At 37.0% G+C, this 17,353-nt stretch overlaps 1 protein-coding gene across 1 annotated transcript; it reads left to right on the forward strand.

The window, feature by feature from the left end:
- The first annotated feature begins 1,049 nt into the window (after positions 1-1,049).
- LOC101298867 (proline-rich receptor-like protein kinase PERK13-like) lies at positions 1,050-9,338 on the forward strand. Its single transcript, XM_004293005.1, has 11 exons — positions 1,050-1,126; positions 1,948-2,116; positions 2,665-2,800; positions 3,272-3,630; positions 3,762-3,997; positions 4,116-4,242; positions 4,328-4,399; positions 4,478-4,655; positions 5,259-5,391; positions 5,604-5,819; positions 9,246-9,338. Exons 2-11 carry the CDS (start codon positions 2,032-2,034, stop codon positions 9,336-9,338), a joined length of 1,635 nt encoding a protein of 544 aa, XP_004293053.1. The 5' UTR covers positions 1,050-1,126; positions 1,948-2,031.
- The last annotated feature ends 8,015 nt before the right edge of the window (positions 9,339-17,353 follow it).

Below are 17,353 nucleotides of genomic sequence, written 5' to 3' on the forward strand. Positions count from 1 at the left end.
CAGTTGATCTTTTCAATGCTCTATTGTCTAATTTACTCCCAATAATTATTGGAAGTTGCTACAACATTGATCTTGAATAAGGTTTTGTACTATTTTGGTGTAGTTGACACAAACATTGGTCTTTTAAGACAAGAAAATACAAGGGTTCCTAGCATATATTGTTGTCCACCACTTGAGACCAAAACACTTCAGTATCCCAACTTGGCTTAATAGCAAAGTTGTCTGCATGTGACCCCCAGCCAAAGGTCATAGCCAGTGTCATGTGAGTATTCCTAACAAGACTTTTGGACCATCTTAGACAGTGACTTGGTACCCAAAAGTCCAACTCTCTAGTCCCGTACCCTCCCTCCTCATTAGTACTTCAATACCCATTTGCTCCATCAATACATAACAATGGGGCAACCTTGACAGAACATGAAGAAGAAGTAACAAATAGAGGTGTTCAGAGAAATAAATACATGAAGAAGAAAAGAAGGGAACAATAGAGTTCATTGATTAAATCTGAAAGAGAAAAAGAAGAAGAAAAAAAACACAAAAACGAAGAAGACTCGTTGTTTATGATTGTTTGTTTGTTGGTGGAAGGTTCAAATCATTGCCCATATATAATGTACTAGCTTCTGTTTTAATATTTTGCATTATGGTGTGCAAAGTCATAACAATGATTAGGTAGTTTTATTTGGCAAAACAATTATTAGGTAGTTGGAGCATATAATTAACAACCATATAACTCATATTTACAGCCATTAATCCTCACATTGTTCTTTTATATGTAATTCGTTGTAATCACTGGGAAGTTTGAGATTTTGATGGAACTGGCCCTGAGACAACAGTTCCTAACAATACAGAAGTAAAAACTAATGATTGTTATAAACTTATATTAGTCTCCTACCCTCATTATTGAATAGGCCAAACCCCCAATGTGAAGAGGCCAAAAATCAAGGGCATTTCAAGAACAACTGTTGTTTTTTTGAGTCATAGGAACATCTGGACCCAACTAGGAAGATCTTATGCGCCATTAATTATGCGCTTGTCTTTGGCTGCTTTCTTCTGGGAACCAAGTCTTTGTTGCCAATGCAAACAACCTGCAAAAGGGTCCTCCACAACTGCAACAACACAAGTCTCTTCGGTAAGCTGGAAAACCCAAAACAAGAGCTGCTTTTTTCATAATTCAAAAGCTCCATTCTTGCAGGGCATGGTCAGCAGTCGGCTTTTATTTTTCTGTTTCTATCTAGACTTGCATATATAACAAGTTCAGACCTTGTCTAGCTCAGGACCAGTGATTAGTAGCTGTGTTGAATCAATGTCTTAGGATTTAAGAACTCTGACTTACTAAATAAGTTAATTGCAGCTGTAGCTATCTGTTTTAACTTTTGTGTATCTTTCTCTGTGGTTGTGCTGGTGTTCTGCTTTTCTTGAGAAATAATAAACCCAGATATGTTTCAAGATTTGAAGGTGTTTTCTTTGAGAATCCTAGATCTTTTCTGAGCAAGAAAAGTAAATATCTTTGAGAAAAAAGTTACCTTTTTTCAAAGTAAAAGGAAAAACTAGTGGTTAAAGTAGAGGACTTGGGATTCACAATACGAGTGATTGAGAAAAGTTACTGTATCTGGGTTTTGAGACCTCACCAGTTTCAAACTCTTTCTTGTGGATGTTCTGGCATTCACTTTTCTGGGATTCAAGCTCAGCTTTTTGAGATTCCCAGGGAATCTCTTGGGATTTGGAATTAATTTGGAATTGTGGGGATTTTAGCCGTTAAACAAAGCCAATGACGGTCAAGTCCATTTCAACAATGACAGCCTGTTGTGTCGGTTTTACAGGGTTTTTCCTTCTGTTCTTATCCCCACTCTCTTTGCCCTTTCTGAAATCCAAGTCTCAAGAAGAATCTGAATTGTCTGATACATACTTGATTTATAATTTTTTATTTTTTTTGGTTCATATCTTTTGTAGTTTGAAATCATCAAGGGTATTTGAGAAGTGGGTCTAATGCCAAATTGGTTCTGGGTTGCTTCAATGGGTTGATGCTTATTGACAATGCGCTTGTTCTGGTGGCAACAGTTGCCTCTGCTTATACTCATTCAGATTTTACAACCCAGCAGAACAAGTTACAAAATATATGGTACTCTCTCTCTACTCTCTAGTCTTACTTGTTACAATGCAATTCACAATAAGTAGCAAACTCATCCTCCATACTGTTGTTGCTTTGAATATGCACATGGTGATTGGAATTGTCTTGTATTTAGGCTTTGTAGAGCCAAAAATTTGGAGTTTCCCAGATTCAAAGGTTCAAAATATATGAGTCTGGTTAGAACACTTGCCAGGTTTTCCTTTTTGAACATTGTTGGTACAAGAAAATGTGGGGATGGAGATTAAGAGGATTGTAAGCTGATCGCTTGTAAATACGTTCAGCTGTATAGAAATTTACTTTTCAAGACCATAACAGCAGCTCATATCAAGCTTATTTTGTTGCCACAAATTATATGTTTTTGTACATGTTCATGAATGGTATAGTAAATGTTCTTACTTATTATTCGTTTGGGTTAGTAAATTTTCTTTCCTTAATTGTGCTTCTTGTAGCTTGTAGTTTTTTTTTTTTGGATACATTAATAGTGATTGTAGTTGCTAGAGAAGAATACTGATGTTTTATTCCTTTTACTTTTCCTATAGCTGAAGCTTTACTGACTTTCAATAGCAGAGTTGAAAGTCCTGAACTCTCCAGTGGTCAGACTGGAAAATATCCATGTCTAAAACAATGGACATTACTGAAATATTATAAACTGCAAGACCCTTGTGTTGTTTCTCTGTAAGATCTCTCTCTCTCTCTCTCTCTCTCCCTCTCTCTCATGGTGTTGTATGTACATTAAATATCAACATTATTGGAATTAAAAACATATTACCGACTTCACCTGATTAGATGCTAGTGTTATGAACTGGTTTGAGTTCTTGTGACCTGTATATTTTGGTGGTAATGATCAATCATGTAATTCTAGGTCTTACTTCAAGAATCCATTTTATGTTTCCTGTTTAACTAGTTACCTCAAACAAGTTTTACGTAGGCTCTAGTGGTCCCAAGTCTGGTGGCTACATTGTAACATCGTTTTAGTACATATCAAGTTTCTGATATCTGCAAATGATTACCAAAGAACGATATTCATATTGGTACATTTTACTAGGTGTTGAAGTGAAATACAAGTAGCTTATATTCATAGCAATGTTTTAATCAATTTTGGTTTTATTTTTTATTTTGACTTGGTTCATCTTTTTCATCACTCAGCAGCAAATTTCCTGGTATCTCTTCAATTCCCCTGCGGCCTAGCAGAGTCAGCTTAGCACCATTTGCTCCAAGACATTTCGTGACACAGTCTTCAATCAATGTACAAAAAGAGATCCATAAACCCAGAAACAGAAGGATAGCACACATAGTTGATGGGGACAGAAGTGTTCCAACACTCACACCTGTACAAGCAGCTGGTGACAAGAAACCAAAAAAGAAAGTTGCAGCCATCATTGGTGGAGTTGCTGCTGCTTTGCTTGTGGTTATTGTAGTGATACTTGTTTACATCTATTTAATGCGTGTCAAAAGAGTGGTGAGGAGAACATCTGATACATCATCTTCTACACCATCCCCCCATGGTAAGTTAGCTATGGGGACACTTTTCTTCTGCATTCGTTTCTAAGTTGTACATTCCAAACTGTTAAGGCTGTGATATGGCTAGCTGTGTAGTTAAGTAAATAAGTTTCTTCTATCTTTTCACTTCTTTCAGTTGAATGGACAAGAGGGGACACATCCCCCTACGCGGTTGCTCTATCTCCATATGACACACACAACTTGAGGCAACTGACAATATTGGAACTGGAGCAAGCTACTAGCAATTTCAATGAAAACAATATCATAGGCCAAGGCAGATTTGGTTTGGTCTACAAGGGATTACTCCAAGATGGAACTATTGTGGCTATCAAGAGACGCCTACATGCTCCAACTCAGTATTTCTTTCAAGAGGTAAACAAGTTAGCAATCATTTCTTCTCCACTCAACCTTGACTTTCTTTGTGAGGTAGTGTCTAGACCCTCTTTTGATGGAACTTCTTAGTATCTTGATTTGTCTTGATCAAATATAGGTGAAGCACATAGCTCGTGTGAACCACGTGCATATTCTCAGGCTCATTGGTTATTGTCAGGATTCAAGTCAACAGTTACTTGTCTATGACTATCTTCCAAATGGAAATGTCGGGAATCATCTATATGGTACTCTCTCACTCACTAACTTACTCATTCACTTAGCACATGATTCTCTATCTCTATCATTCCATCTAACCACATTGTTATGCAGATGCTGAAGGTTTACCTATTGGAAAGTTGAATTTACGGCAAAGGTTATCGGTTGCTTTGGGAGCAGCCAAAGGTACATCAGCTAGTTCAACTTCTAGTGCAAGCCTTAATTTATGTTCTTCATAAATATATTACTTTTATTTTGGACCAGGACTTGCACATCTTCATAGTTTGGTACCTCCCCTCCTGCACATGAATTTCAGGACAAGCAATGTTCTTTTGGATGATAACTTTACAGCCAAGGTGTCCGATTATGGACTAACCAGACTGCTCAATAAGGCTCCCTATACCGGATCATCTTCAGCCATAGACTGCTTTCTTGACCCAGAGTATGTAATCTCTCTTCAGTCCACTAAATTATTATGTGAGCTACAAGATAGAATGCAGATAGCATCTCTTGGTCTCTGTCAGGCTAAATTATATTACCAGATCACATAATGTGTCAGAATGACATATGCAAGGAAAACAAGAGTAAGAGTCCTCCACTAGTTAACTCACCGAAGATTCTTGCAGGTCATTTTTGCATGCCAAGTGATTTGTTTAGTGAAATTAGCACCTAATATTGATGTTGATCACTTTACTGGAAGTCACCTAATGCATACCTCTAATACTGATACTACAGAAAGTCATTTCGCGTAGGTTTTACCTTTTTCTTTTTGTAAATTTAAACATCTGTAACAGAGCATAGATGGAGTTCAACAATGTAACTTGATTGCCACTCTGTTGATCTCATGCTGTCAGCCCTTGATTTTATTTTGCTATTATATAAGGCTAAGTTTCAGTCCAACATTGAATAGCTGTGACATTCTTAGTGCCTTGTAACCAAAGTTGCTTTGAGTTTTGTTGAATATCCATCTGTGAAAAGAAATCTGCAGGGTTTAAGCAACAGCTTAATTTGGTACTGATGTCTAATCTAATCCTTTTTCCTAAAGGTTAGATTCATTGAACAAATTTTCAGAAAGAGGTGATGTGTACAGTTTTGGTGTCTTCTTACTGGAATTGATCAGTGGATGTGAAGCAAATGGCAGATACCAGTTGAATTCGGGGGATAATCTCGTATTGCAGGTACGCAAGTCTTTTCATAAAAGCCATTATTAGTGGCAACTTTATATCTCAGACTCTCAGTTTATGCATATACTACTGGTTGCAACCTTTGTTCAGTTGTGAAATTCGCATATGTACTATTAATGTGAAAAAGAGTAACTAGGTGAAGTACATCTATACTTGTACTTGTTTCAAAGCTTTCGGTTCTTACAAGATTGTGTATTAATTTGAAGGCAAAGGATTGTGAGGATTTGGAGAGATTTGTTGATAAAACATTAGGAGAATATTCAATGCAAGCTGCAACAAAACAGATGATGGAGTTAGCATTGATGTGTATAGATGCTAGTGAACAAAGACCACACATGAAGATTGTTGTTCAAGAGCTCGAACGGATTCAAGCAAGAGAAACTAGCCATTTTCAAATTGAAGTTGATGAAGAAATAGGTGCTGTAACTCTTGGCAGTGAACTTTTCAAATGATGCCTTCTGCTGTAACAGTCATCTTTGCATTTGCATTCCATTACAGATTTGATTGGTTTGTGATTAGTACAGAAGAGAAATAGAATATATCAAAGCATTCTTGAAGTATATAAATCTAATGAAAATGGTACAGATTGATGGGACTATCTGCCTCTGCTATTTAACAAAGTCTCTTTCTGGGTTAATGGTTAATGTACATGTTTAGCCCAATTTCTGAAAGCTGTAAATATGCAGAGAAAGAAAGAAAAAACCAAGAAGTTTTTGGTTCTTACAAGCTGTAGTTGTATATTTCAAATTAAAAAGAAAAAAAAAAGAAAAAAAAAAAGCTGTAATTGTAGTAGTGTGATACCTCTTAGCACTGTGCCGGGACCAGCTAATAATTCCTCTAGTACGATGAGTTCGATGATAAGATGCGTCAACAAGGCAAAAAACAAAATACAAAAACTGCATCAAAAAGATACATGCATGAAAATTATTTTATAGTAAAACTTGTAATGAAATAGTGTGATAAATGCAATCTAATCGTCTATTCATGTTGGTTTAAATGCACTTTGCTGTGAACATCTCTAGTCGGTCTTCCTCCAATCTAAATGCGCCTCCATCATTTTCTCTTCCTCTTTCTCGTACTCTTAATTTCATCTTTTGTTCTAATTTCGTGATCAAATTTTAGAAAGCACGCCCTCCCACTTACAAAGGAGAGTCTACCTTGTGATTCTTTTTCTGTGCATGCATACAGAAAAAAAAATATATACATTAATGAATATATTTTGGTGGAGATAGTTTTTATCCTTAACTGGATTTTCTTCTCATCAGCCAGTTCATTATTAATGAACCGTGTCGCTTTCATATGTTCTGAGTTAGAAAAACAAGGCTGCATTTTCTGCATTTGCAAAATACATCTCCCACCTCATTACTCATTAGTTATTCAATAATATAGAACAATGACATTGTTTATGAAAACATATATAGTTCAACATATAGCTGGTCCAACAGCTACTGCTCAGCAATTATTCGTTCTCCCAAAGTTCAAGTTCTTCAACCATAACAATATCATTCTTCGAGGTATTCTTCCAAGATCAATGACGAAGCAGCTTCGCTCCAAGAGCGGCAAACACTTCCACAGCGAATGACATCCTTGACACTTAAGTGAACAAATATCTGTGAAATGAAATCTTTCTCTAGCTTTACCCAATTTCGGAACTTGGAGTTGTTATTCGTCATCGTAACAAAGGTACTTTTCCCTGCAACCATCATAGATCAAAACCAGGTACTGTATAATAGTATCAGATTAAATTAAGCATTGAATCGAAAACTCTAGTAAGTGACCATTTTCTTCCATAATATTATACAAATTAAGAGAACAAATAGCAAATAGTGAACCTCATTTTGTTAGATACTCTAGTAGTGAACTGACTGAACTCGATCTTAAAACAGAAAATTGACAAGATTAGACGATTTGAGTCATGTCTATCACTTCACGCATGCCTTAGGTGATAAACAAATTCCAGACAACTTAACAGATGTCCACTATTTGAGTATGTAGGATACAGACTCACACACAACATTTCAGATGAATGCTGAAACCTATGAATAACCTTCACTACATGATAAATGATATATATGCAACAAAATCTCATGAGCAATAAGGTAAGTCAAACTACTTGACTGTTTCATCTAGTACCGCTTATAATTTACATCTGCTAAACCACAAACAATTTAAAGTCAAGGAGGCAAACTTAACAAGGGAGACTGCATTTGCATACACAAAAGGGTGATCAAAACAATAAAAGAAGAAGGCAGTAGTGGTTCTTTCTAGGTAATTATGTTAACTATTTTTTCTGAAAGAAGAAACGAATAATATAAATAGGGTCACAGTAGTACTGATGTTACATAGCGCTTCCAAGCGTAAATCTTTACTTTCAAGAACTCCAAAATAGAAAACTTTTCTTGCTTCTAATTTCAATGACAAAAAGATAGATCATGGTTCCCCTTCAAGCAAAGAGATCACCGCCTAGTAGGAAACAAGATTAACATAAGAAGTGAAGTACATAAGAAGGTAATTTGCAGAACAAAACCATAAAAGTACTCAATCCATAATGGATACATTATTCACTTTTACAGAAACATATAAGCTTCGAGAATATACTACATCTGTTCCCTACGCAGTATTGATGCATCAAGTATATAAGCTTTTCTGCATCAAGTATGAACTCACAAAAGTCCATAACGGAAAGTTTATTCAGTTAAACAACAGTGAAGCATTGAAAGCGAAATCGAAATATTAATGATGGTTCATGAACATAATTTATTATGATTTGAGAACATTCTAAGAAATTCGACAAATAACTGGAATTAAATATATAAAAAAAAGAACATTTGCGCTGTATTAAATGTTAGAATCTTTTAGAAAATTCCTGCTATTTCTTCACAGAAGAATATAATGGTTATATTTAAGTTGATCCTGTCCTGACATGATAACAGCATGTTGTTCTTCATCACGAGTCAAATATAATCAGATGATGGTACGAGAATTAGAAACCAGAATAATCTCACTGAAATCACTCATGTCGAAAGCAGTTTATTGGAATATGAGGATCCTTGATTAATTTCCAATTAATCCACTTCATGTTCAAAACATGATTGTGGGTATATTGGCTATTCCTATTCAACACAAGATTTCCAAAATACAATAGGACTAAAGTGACAAGGTGACATGATTCGGATTGAATGTAATTGAAGTTTTGCATGATCAGAGGTATCAAACTTGAAATCAGAAATGCCTCTACAAGGTAACAGATTTAAGCATCTTGTTTATGGTAAGTTGATCCTTTCTCTGACCAAATTAAGTAAGTATCTTAATGCTTGATTTCTAAATCAGAATAGAAGATATTTTGGTTGATAGGCATTAATTGATCTCGCAAGATTACATGCAAGTCTATGGTCTCAACATGCGAGTCTTTATTACAGTTAAAATGATGGAAGATAACTGTGTGAATGCTTGATAATAGCTGGTTGTAATTGGAATGTAAATGTCAATTATCTGATTGCAGGTTTCAAGCAAGCATTAATTTGTGCAAAGATATAAATGTGAAAATGTCTAATTGCAGGTTTAAAAGCAAGAATCAATTTGATATTTTTGGAAAGTGCAAGGTGATGGTTGGCAGATTGCATGATTTCCAAAATACAAATTAATTCTGTCATTGAGTGCATTAGTTGAGGGGGAGAATTTCATTCTCCATAAATAGCTACCGCTGAAGATTGAAAGTTTCAAGCTTTTTGAACATTAGGAAAAGGCCTTCATAGTATTGCCTCTGAGTCAAAATATTTCATGATAATGTTCATAGCGTGTTGAGAGATTGATAACTGATTGACTGCTTCTCTTATTTGCATTGTCAGATTGCACTTGAGATTGGTGATGCATTAGTGATCAAGGGAGATAGAAGCAAAGAGTCACAACTAGTTATGTTGAAGAACCAGCTCACAGTCTGATAGTGATATAGTATCAGCAAGCATGATTCAGTCTCTCGTGTGTGGAGATCATTTGAAGTGTGTGGATCTGAAGAGAAGAATTCTTGGTTGTGTTTAAGAACCAAGTGATCTGGTTGTGTTGTAGAACCAGAAAAGAAATCTGATAGTGTTGAAGTATCAGTTACTGGATCTCAGTTTCTCTTGTGTAGAGTTACATGAATCTATTCTCTTGTGTAGAGTGAGTGGTTGTGTTGAAGAACCAAGTAACCTGGTTGTGTTGAAGAACCAAGGAATACTGATTGTGTTAAGAATCAGTAAACAAGAACTAAGAGTGTTTAAGTCTTAGTGTGGAACTAGTTGTGTTTAAGAACTAGTTGAACTGAAAGTGATGTAGTCTCAATACTCTAGATTCATTTTCTCTTTGTAGAGTTACATAAATTAGAGTCATTTGTGTTGAGATAGAGAATTGTAACCAGAAGTGAGACTTGTGGTGTTATAGTTGTGTGAGAACTATACCTCTTGTAAACTTTGATTTGAAGATTGAAGTAATAATCTTGCTTAGTGCTTTTTCCCACATTGAGGTTTTGCACCAAACCATTTGAAATATATTGTGTTGATTATCTTTGCCTACTTAATCCATTTTAGTTTCTACAATGATTTTTGAGAAAATAGTAAGAACTACGGTAAACATGCATTTCACAGCAATATGTGAATGATCAATGATGTGATACTTGTATGAAGCATTTTAAAATACTTTTTAGAGCATATGCTTTTTCAATGTCTAGTCGAAGAGTACCTCATGCATTACTGAATTTATTAAATTTGAGTCAAGTTGTTGGAAAAAAATTGTCATATATCTGTGAGATTCTATTATAATCCTGATAATCTGATATGAAACCTTAAATCTAGAAAAGTTTTTTTTTTTCTCAAAAAGAATCTCATGTATTTGACAATTAATAAGAGTTGCGTGTTGATTGTTTGCTTACCAAAGTTTCAGAACCTAATATGTCAGTGAAGCTTTTTAAAGAGAAGAACCACCCATCAACAACATCATTCTTATTAAAACATCCATCCTCTTCAAGAAATCAAGGCCAAACCAACCCAAATAAATTTGTATGGTATAAAAAAGAAATATAAAACAAAAGAAAGCACACCATTAACAGTTTACTCAGATCTCACATAAGAAACCAGCAAATCAAGTATAATCAACAAAAATATATCTGTATCAAATTCCACTTTTTTGAGCTTGAATCCCAAAGTAAGGTAAAAGAAAGGTTACCTTCTCTTAGATGTGTTTGGTGCTTTTAGTCTCTTAGGAGGTGTTTGGTAACACGGACAAGATAGGATTTCAAATCCTATCCTGATAACACTTGACTAGATTAGATTTAAGATATCCATCTCCTTTTCCTTTATCATGTTTGTTAAATAAGATTGAAAATTAGATAAGTAAAGGTTTTTAAAAAAGAAAAAAATGAATTGAGCTCGTGGCTCTATAGAAAATGTCCACCTCCGAAACGACGCCGTATTGCCTCCGACGACGACGCCGCCGTTCTCCGCTGTCCGGCCACGCCTGTGCGCTAGATCGGTCGCGTTTTGATCGTCTCCTCCAACCCGTCATGCCTGTGGTGGTAAATCGGAATGCATCAGTGAAAGTAAAGGTTTCTATTTTCTGGGCAGTTATGCTCCGGCGAGCTAGGGTTTCCGGCGACGCTTCGGGCTGCTTTAGGACAACTCTTTAGAGGTATCTGGGTTGAGAACGACTCCATTGTTCATCCGAAATCGACTGGGTAAGCTACTCCTGCGTCGATCGATCCGAAGAACTCTAGAAGAAGAAACCCAGATCCATCTACAGTTCCTTAGAAATAGATCCAAATCATCCAATCTCACCCTGCCCTTTTGTTTTTCTTCTTCGGCAGCATGTTCTTGAGGATGAGGGCGGCAGAGGTAGACGAGGGAGCCGCCGACGCGCTGGGCGTAGCGTTCTTGAGGACGCAGACGACTCGGCCGGTCTAAGAGGTTGTGAGTTGTGACGGCTGCGGTGGTGAGGGTGATGAAAAAATGGAGATTTGATGAGAAGCGTCGTTCGTTTGTTTCCGTCATATCCATATGGATAAGAATAATAACACCTTCCCAGCAGGATTTTAAATCAAGGTTTGACAAGATTAAAAATTTCTGCTTACTTAATATCTGAATGTCTAAACACAACTCCTAATCAGATTGGCAAGAATAAATCTTGTCAGGGGACCATATCCTGGTAAACAAACACCCCCTTACAGTTTGAGATAACTCAGAAATGAACCAGCTGATCTGTATATAGGGGGCAGTCAGCTAATGAATTTACAGGAAGAACCTCATCCATCTGTAACAGCACACCAACCATGCTATAAAACCTTGAGAAAGAACCAACAGGAATATGCCAATTCAACATCTAAGGTTGTTTCAGTAACCTCTAACTGGAAAAATAAAAAAATTGGTTTCAAAGTGTCATTCAACCCTGGATGATATTTAACAGGATTAAAAGAAAAAGGAAACTCCATAAATGTAATCTCACAAACATGCACGAAAACAATTTAAAAGAGAGCGCAATTTAATCAACATGCATGTGTCTATGAGCATTGAGTGTACGAATTCTGCAGTAGATTTTCATCGGATTGGATATGTTTTCTTTCCAGTTCAGCAACAATTGTCATTTTTGTTAATCAAATTCAAATTCATTTCCTTTTAATATGAGCTAATAACAGATACGATATTGGGTCAAATTAGTTATTTTCCTAAAATGGATTCTCATTCTCATCTCTTGCTGCTGTATTGTCTTTAAAATGTTTTCTCTGTACGTGGATATAGCTGTTCTTCGCACTACATTCCTCTTCTTAATCAAGCGTGTTAGTGGTTTTTCTACTTAAATTTTCTACGTCAAGTAATGATCATCTATGACCTACTTCTATGGAACTATGGAAGGTTTAATTCATAGAACATATCAGTTTTCTGCAAATCCCAGATTGTCTATGAGGTCAAAGAACAATAACTACGAAGAGATTGTCGGTCTAGCTAGTCAAGGAATTAATTCTTAATATCCTAGAATAAGAAAAGAAGCCTTTACAGAAAATATTTAACTTCACTTTATAAATCGGAATCTGCAACATGAAAGGAAATTGTCTATTAAAGAAAATTTACATCATAGCATGCACAACACCTACAGCTGAGAAATTATACTAACAAGGTCAGCAATAACGACAATGTGCCCCGTGACATGTTATCTCCTTATCTAACTGGATCAATGGGCAAGGGTACTCACCTCATCCTTAAAAATGCCTTTATCATATCGAGAACAGAGCCAAATATCCATCTGAATTAATCTGAAAGGGCAAACTTGGGAGTAGCCCGTCTGACAAAATAGAAACTTCTTTAGCCGTGAAGCCTCTTGAAGGAATCACTCATCAAGTTGGGAGAGCGCAGACAAATATCCGGGGATCGGAGATTAGTCCAATATGAGGTAGTGACATGTAACTCTTCTAACTGCCGTGTTTCTCTGAGCAAGTGATGTATAACATCCTTGTGCACCATGTTGCACTCAATACTTAAGACCTTCAAACTTGTAGCATATGCAAGAATATTCTCAACACAATCCATACCAAACGGGCACAGCATATTCAGCTCGCTGAGGTTCTTGCAGTGCTGACTAATTGCCTTCATGAATTTAATAGAAAAACTACCTATAATTGTCACATCCCGACCCTTATATTTTTACCTTATTTACTAGCTTAATTATAATAAGAATTTTACCGTCCCCATCATTAAGTTAATAGTTTAATTGGTCTCTAGAGGTATTTTAAGGGACGATTAATTTCGGGGAATTGTTCGTGGGAGAAAATATGACGACGGTAAAAATGGTAAATTTTTATTCGGGTATTATTTTTCGGGGTGTTTTATTTCGGATTTGGGTGGTATAAGAAGGTTGGACCGGGCCAAAGGGTGGTCAAGCCTAGCCCTCTTTTCTCTCTCTCTCCCTCCCGGTTTTCCCGCACCCGAACTCCCTCCCGCAGCCGATCTTTCTGTCGCCGGCCAGCCGCCGTCCGGCCACCAACCGCCGCCGCACCGGTCCCGTTCGGTTGGCCATCAACCCAGCAACCTTCTTGGACCGGTGACAGCTCCCCTAGCGTCGCCGTGAGGAAGATATCGGGCCCGAGAGGTCCGACTGTGTTAGGTTTCACGTCGCCGGAACTCCCTCCTCCGGCCACCAATCCGGGCAAGCTTGGTACGGTTTTGTAGCCCTCCAACCCAGCAGCCTTGCCCTAAAAGGACTCACTCCCTCTTGAGCTAGGTAAGGAGAAATTTGAGGTGGAAGTTTTATGGCGTTTTTGATGTTTTTAGTCGATTACCCTAGTTAGGCTTGGAATTAGTGTTTGTGCTAGTTAGGAAAGTTGTAGAGCATGATGAGAGGATTATTCTGTCAAAATTTCATAGGTTTTTGAGGTCGCCGGAATTGGCCTCCGGCCGCCGCTGCCGGCGGAGCCGCCGCGGTTTGGGAGATTTTTAGGGTTTTAAATGTGGAATATTAAGGGGATTATATTGATGTGATTTATGGAATTTTTGGATGAGATTTGAATAGGTTTGTGAATTTCCGAAGTTTGGTATTTTTGGCGGTTAATTAATGTAGAATCTGGCCGTAGGATTTAAGTCGTATTTTGGGGAGGTTGTAGTTACGACTGTCGAGTATGATATTTTAGTTCGGATCGTTTCGATTTAAGAATATCGAAGTTAGGTAATGATGAGCGTATTTATGGCTCTCGGGTAATTTTGCCTATTTTGATTAAATATTGGATTATTAGTTGGGAAATTAATATTATATTTGGAACAGGACGTGAGGAGGCTCGAGCAGACGAGGCCCCAGATCGACATCAGGCTTAGGCCTAATTTGTGAGTGGACTTTTGTTTTAAATAAAATGCATGCTAGAGTTCTTGATTGAACAATATTTGTTGCGGAATATTTTGACGTCATTTTAATTTGACGAATTTTATTTCTCTTGGAGAGTGACCGAAAATGGGTTTTCGGTGGATATAAATATGTATTTATGAGAGAGTATGTATATAAAATGTTAGCTAGCCATATGTGTCTGTCCACCTTAATGGCGTAGCATATAGCCGCATTATGGTGTGACGTGAGCGTTGGACGTGAGCGTAGTAGCCCTATTTGAGTGTTTAATTCATATAGGGGGTATGGACACATATTTATACACCCGTCTGTCCACCTTAATGGCGTAGTGTAGCACCGCATTAAGGCGTGACGTGAGCGTTGGACGCGAGCGTAGTAGCCCTATATAGACCCATGAATTTATATAGGGAGTATGGACGAGTGTAAATACATACATATATTATAGAGTCTGAGAGGCTCGATATTTTATGAGATAAAAGTTTTATCGCTTGCGGCATGCATTCGATTTTTCCTTAGAAATTAATTTGGGGAAACATAAATATTTTATTTTATTATTTTATTTTTGTCCACTCACTTTAACGTTATTAAATGTTTTCCCCTGGGCCCTTCGTTTTAAATTGCCCAGTCTGCAGAGTTCGGGTTGGATCTAGTAGGAGGCGTGGCATAGTCACCCACATTTCCGCCAGTTTTCATCAGTAGGTTACATGTTTAACCTACTCGTGTTTTCTTACTTCCGTTAGTGTCTAGTAGCTCTGAATACTTTGGGATTATTGTATATTACGTTTAGAATTTCTGAAGGATAATTATGTGATGTTTGGACGTGTTGTATTAAGAGTGTAATTTGGAATTTTCGAGTTAAGGTTGTCCATTTTCAAGGGAGATTTTCTCAATCTTTTCAGTAAATTTTCCTTGGAGGTGGTCCCCGCACGACTTACTCCGGGTTTCAGGGTGAAATTCGGGGTGGGTCGTGTCAATAATAGTCAATGACTCAAGCTTTGGCCATTTCTTTGTAGACTTGTAAATAGACCGGATCTTAATTCGGGGACCCGCTCCGGATAAATGGTTTTTAAACGGGTTTGAATCGAAAATTTGATTCGTGGATCCGTTAACCCGTTTACTGAACGGATTGAATACGGATCGAGGTTGATCCGATCCGTTAAGAACCTGGATCCGTTTTAAAATAATTAAATAATATTTTTATAAATATAATATTACTGATAAATATTAAATAATATAATATTTATTTAGATAACCTAAACGTCTAAATTGCGTCTAAAGTATGATTTGATAAAGTTGAAGATTACTGATGCCTATATTTTTTTTTATGCATTTTGCTAAAAACATTGGAGGTTTAGTATTTTGGTTATATTATAGTTTATTGTTAAGGAGTATTTTGGCCATGTAATTTAACTTTTGATGTAAACCTTTATTTTGTTATAATATTTCATTAGTGTTTTATGAAAACTTATGATAAAATTAAGATTATAAATGGATCGGATTAACGGGTCGGATATCCGTTAACCCGCCGGATCCAGATTTGGATCGAGCTATCAATATTCTGACGGGTAACGGGTCGGATCCAGATCTAGGTCGATCCGCTCCAGATCCGGCCCATTTACAGATCTAGTTCTTTGCAGCTTCTTCAGAATCATTAACTAGTATAAATTTGTCCTGCACTGATAGAACAAGGATCTTTTGAGATTTGGGGTTCTGTAAAAGAGAGAACTAGTCAATTTACGTTTCATCAAATAACCTCTATAGAACATTTTGGGAAGTATGAACATTGACCTTTTAGAAATAAGAAACAAGTGCGGACTTGTTATCCGAGAGTAGGCGTGGAAGATCAAGCAAGATATAGATCCACCACATAATCTGGAACCGCTATTGACAATATTCATAATCATCTGGCTAGACTGCTCGCATTGTCGATTGAATCGAAGATCTTGATTTCCAGCTTACTCAAGTCAACTACCTCCCAGAGGCAGGGTTCGGAAGCTGCTTCCCGCCAAGATTTGCAAACAAATGCCCCACGTATTAATTCCACAACATTAAATGTCATGAATATACGTATGAGTATATCCTTATCCATGTCTGCCCATCTTTCAAATCCTGAGTTTTTGTTTGTCGTCATACTAGAAAAGAAGTGGCTGAAACCATCAATCAGAAGAAGATACTGTGTATAAGTGTAAAGAATCAATGATTAAACTCAACCATTGTTAAAGGAAGAAAATATGTTGCTGATATATTGCTGATTCGTTGCTGACGTGATTGATAGATAGATAGTCACTATTGTGATTATAGGAGTGAATGTAGGATCTGGTTTATTTGTATTTATTCCTTACCTAGAATAACTTCTGGAACTTGTATATTATAGCATAGCTTTGTACGATTGAGACTATCTAATATACACTCATTCACATATCAATTTGTTTATGGTATCAGAGCACCGATTCTGGTGTCTCTAACCCACTACTTCCGCTACAAACAACCCACTACTTTTGCCACAAACAAACACAAACATCATGGCTGAGGTCATTGAAACCCCAGAACCACAAAACACCGAACTCATTCCTTCATCTAAAGACAAAGATGTGAATGATTTTGACACACCCAACCCTTTGACCTTACACCCATCTGATACCACTACCAGGACAAGTACTTTAGCCGACGAAATATTTTCGTCGGCCTGTTATCCTAATTCGTCGGCTAAGACCTTAGCCGACGAAGGCTCGTCGGCTATAGTGTCGTCGGGAAAGGGTCGTCGGTGATGGCTTTAGCCGACGAATCTAAAGACCATCGTCGGCTATTGTTCCAGACTTTAGCCGACGAACTATTTTTCGTCGGCTATTGTTCCAGCCTTTAGCCGACGAACAGTATATTCGTCGGCTTTACTGACAAACTTTAGCCGACGAATATCTCTGTTTCGTCGGTTAAAGTATATAATTAAAATATTTAAAAATAACTATAGCCGACGACATAGAGTCTGTTTCGTCGGCTTTAGTGGTGTTTAGCCGACGAAACATACCATAATTCCGTCGGCTAAACCCTTTGGAAAAAAAAAATTACTATAGCCGACGAATTGTGGCATGTTTCGTTCGGCTAT

Source organism: Fragaria vesca, linkage group LG2, assembly GCF_000184155.1.
Source record: "Fragaria vesca subsp. vesca linkage group LG2, FraVesHawaii_1.0, whole genome shotgun sequence".
Taxonomy (NCBI): Eukaryota; Viridiplantae; Streptophyta; class Magnoliopsida; order Rosales; family Rosaceae; genus Fragaria; species Fragaria vesca.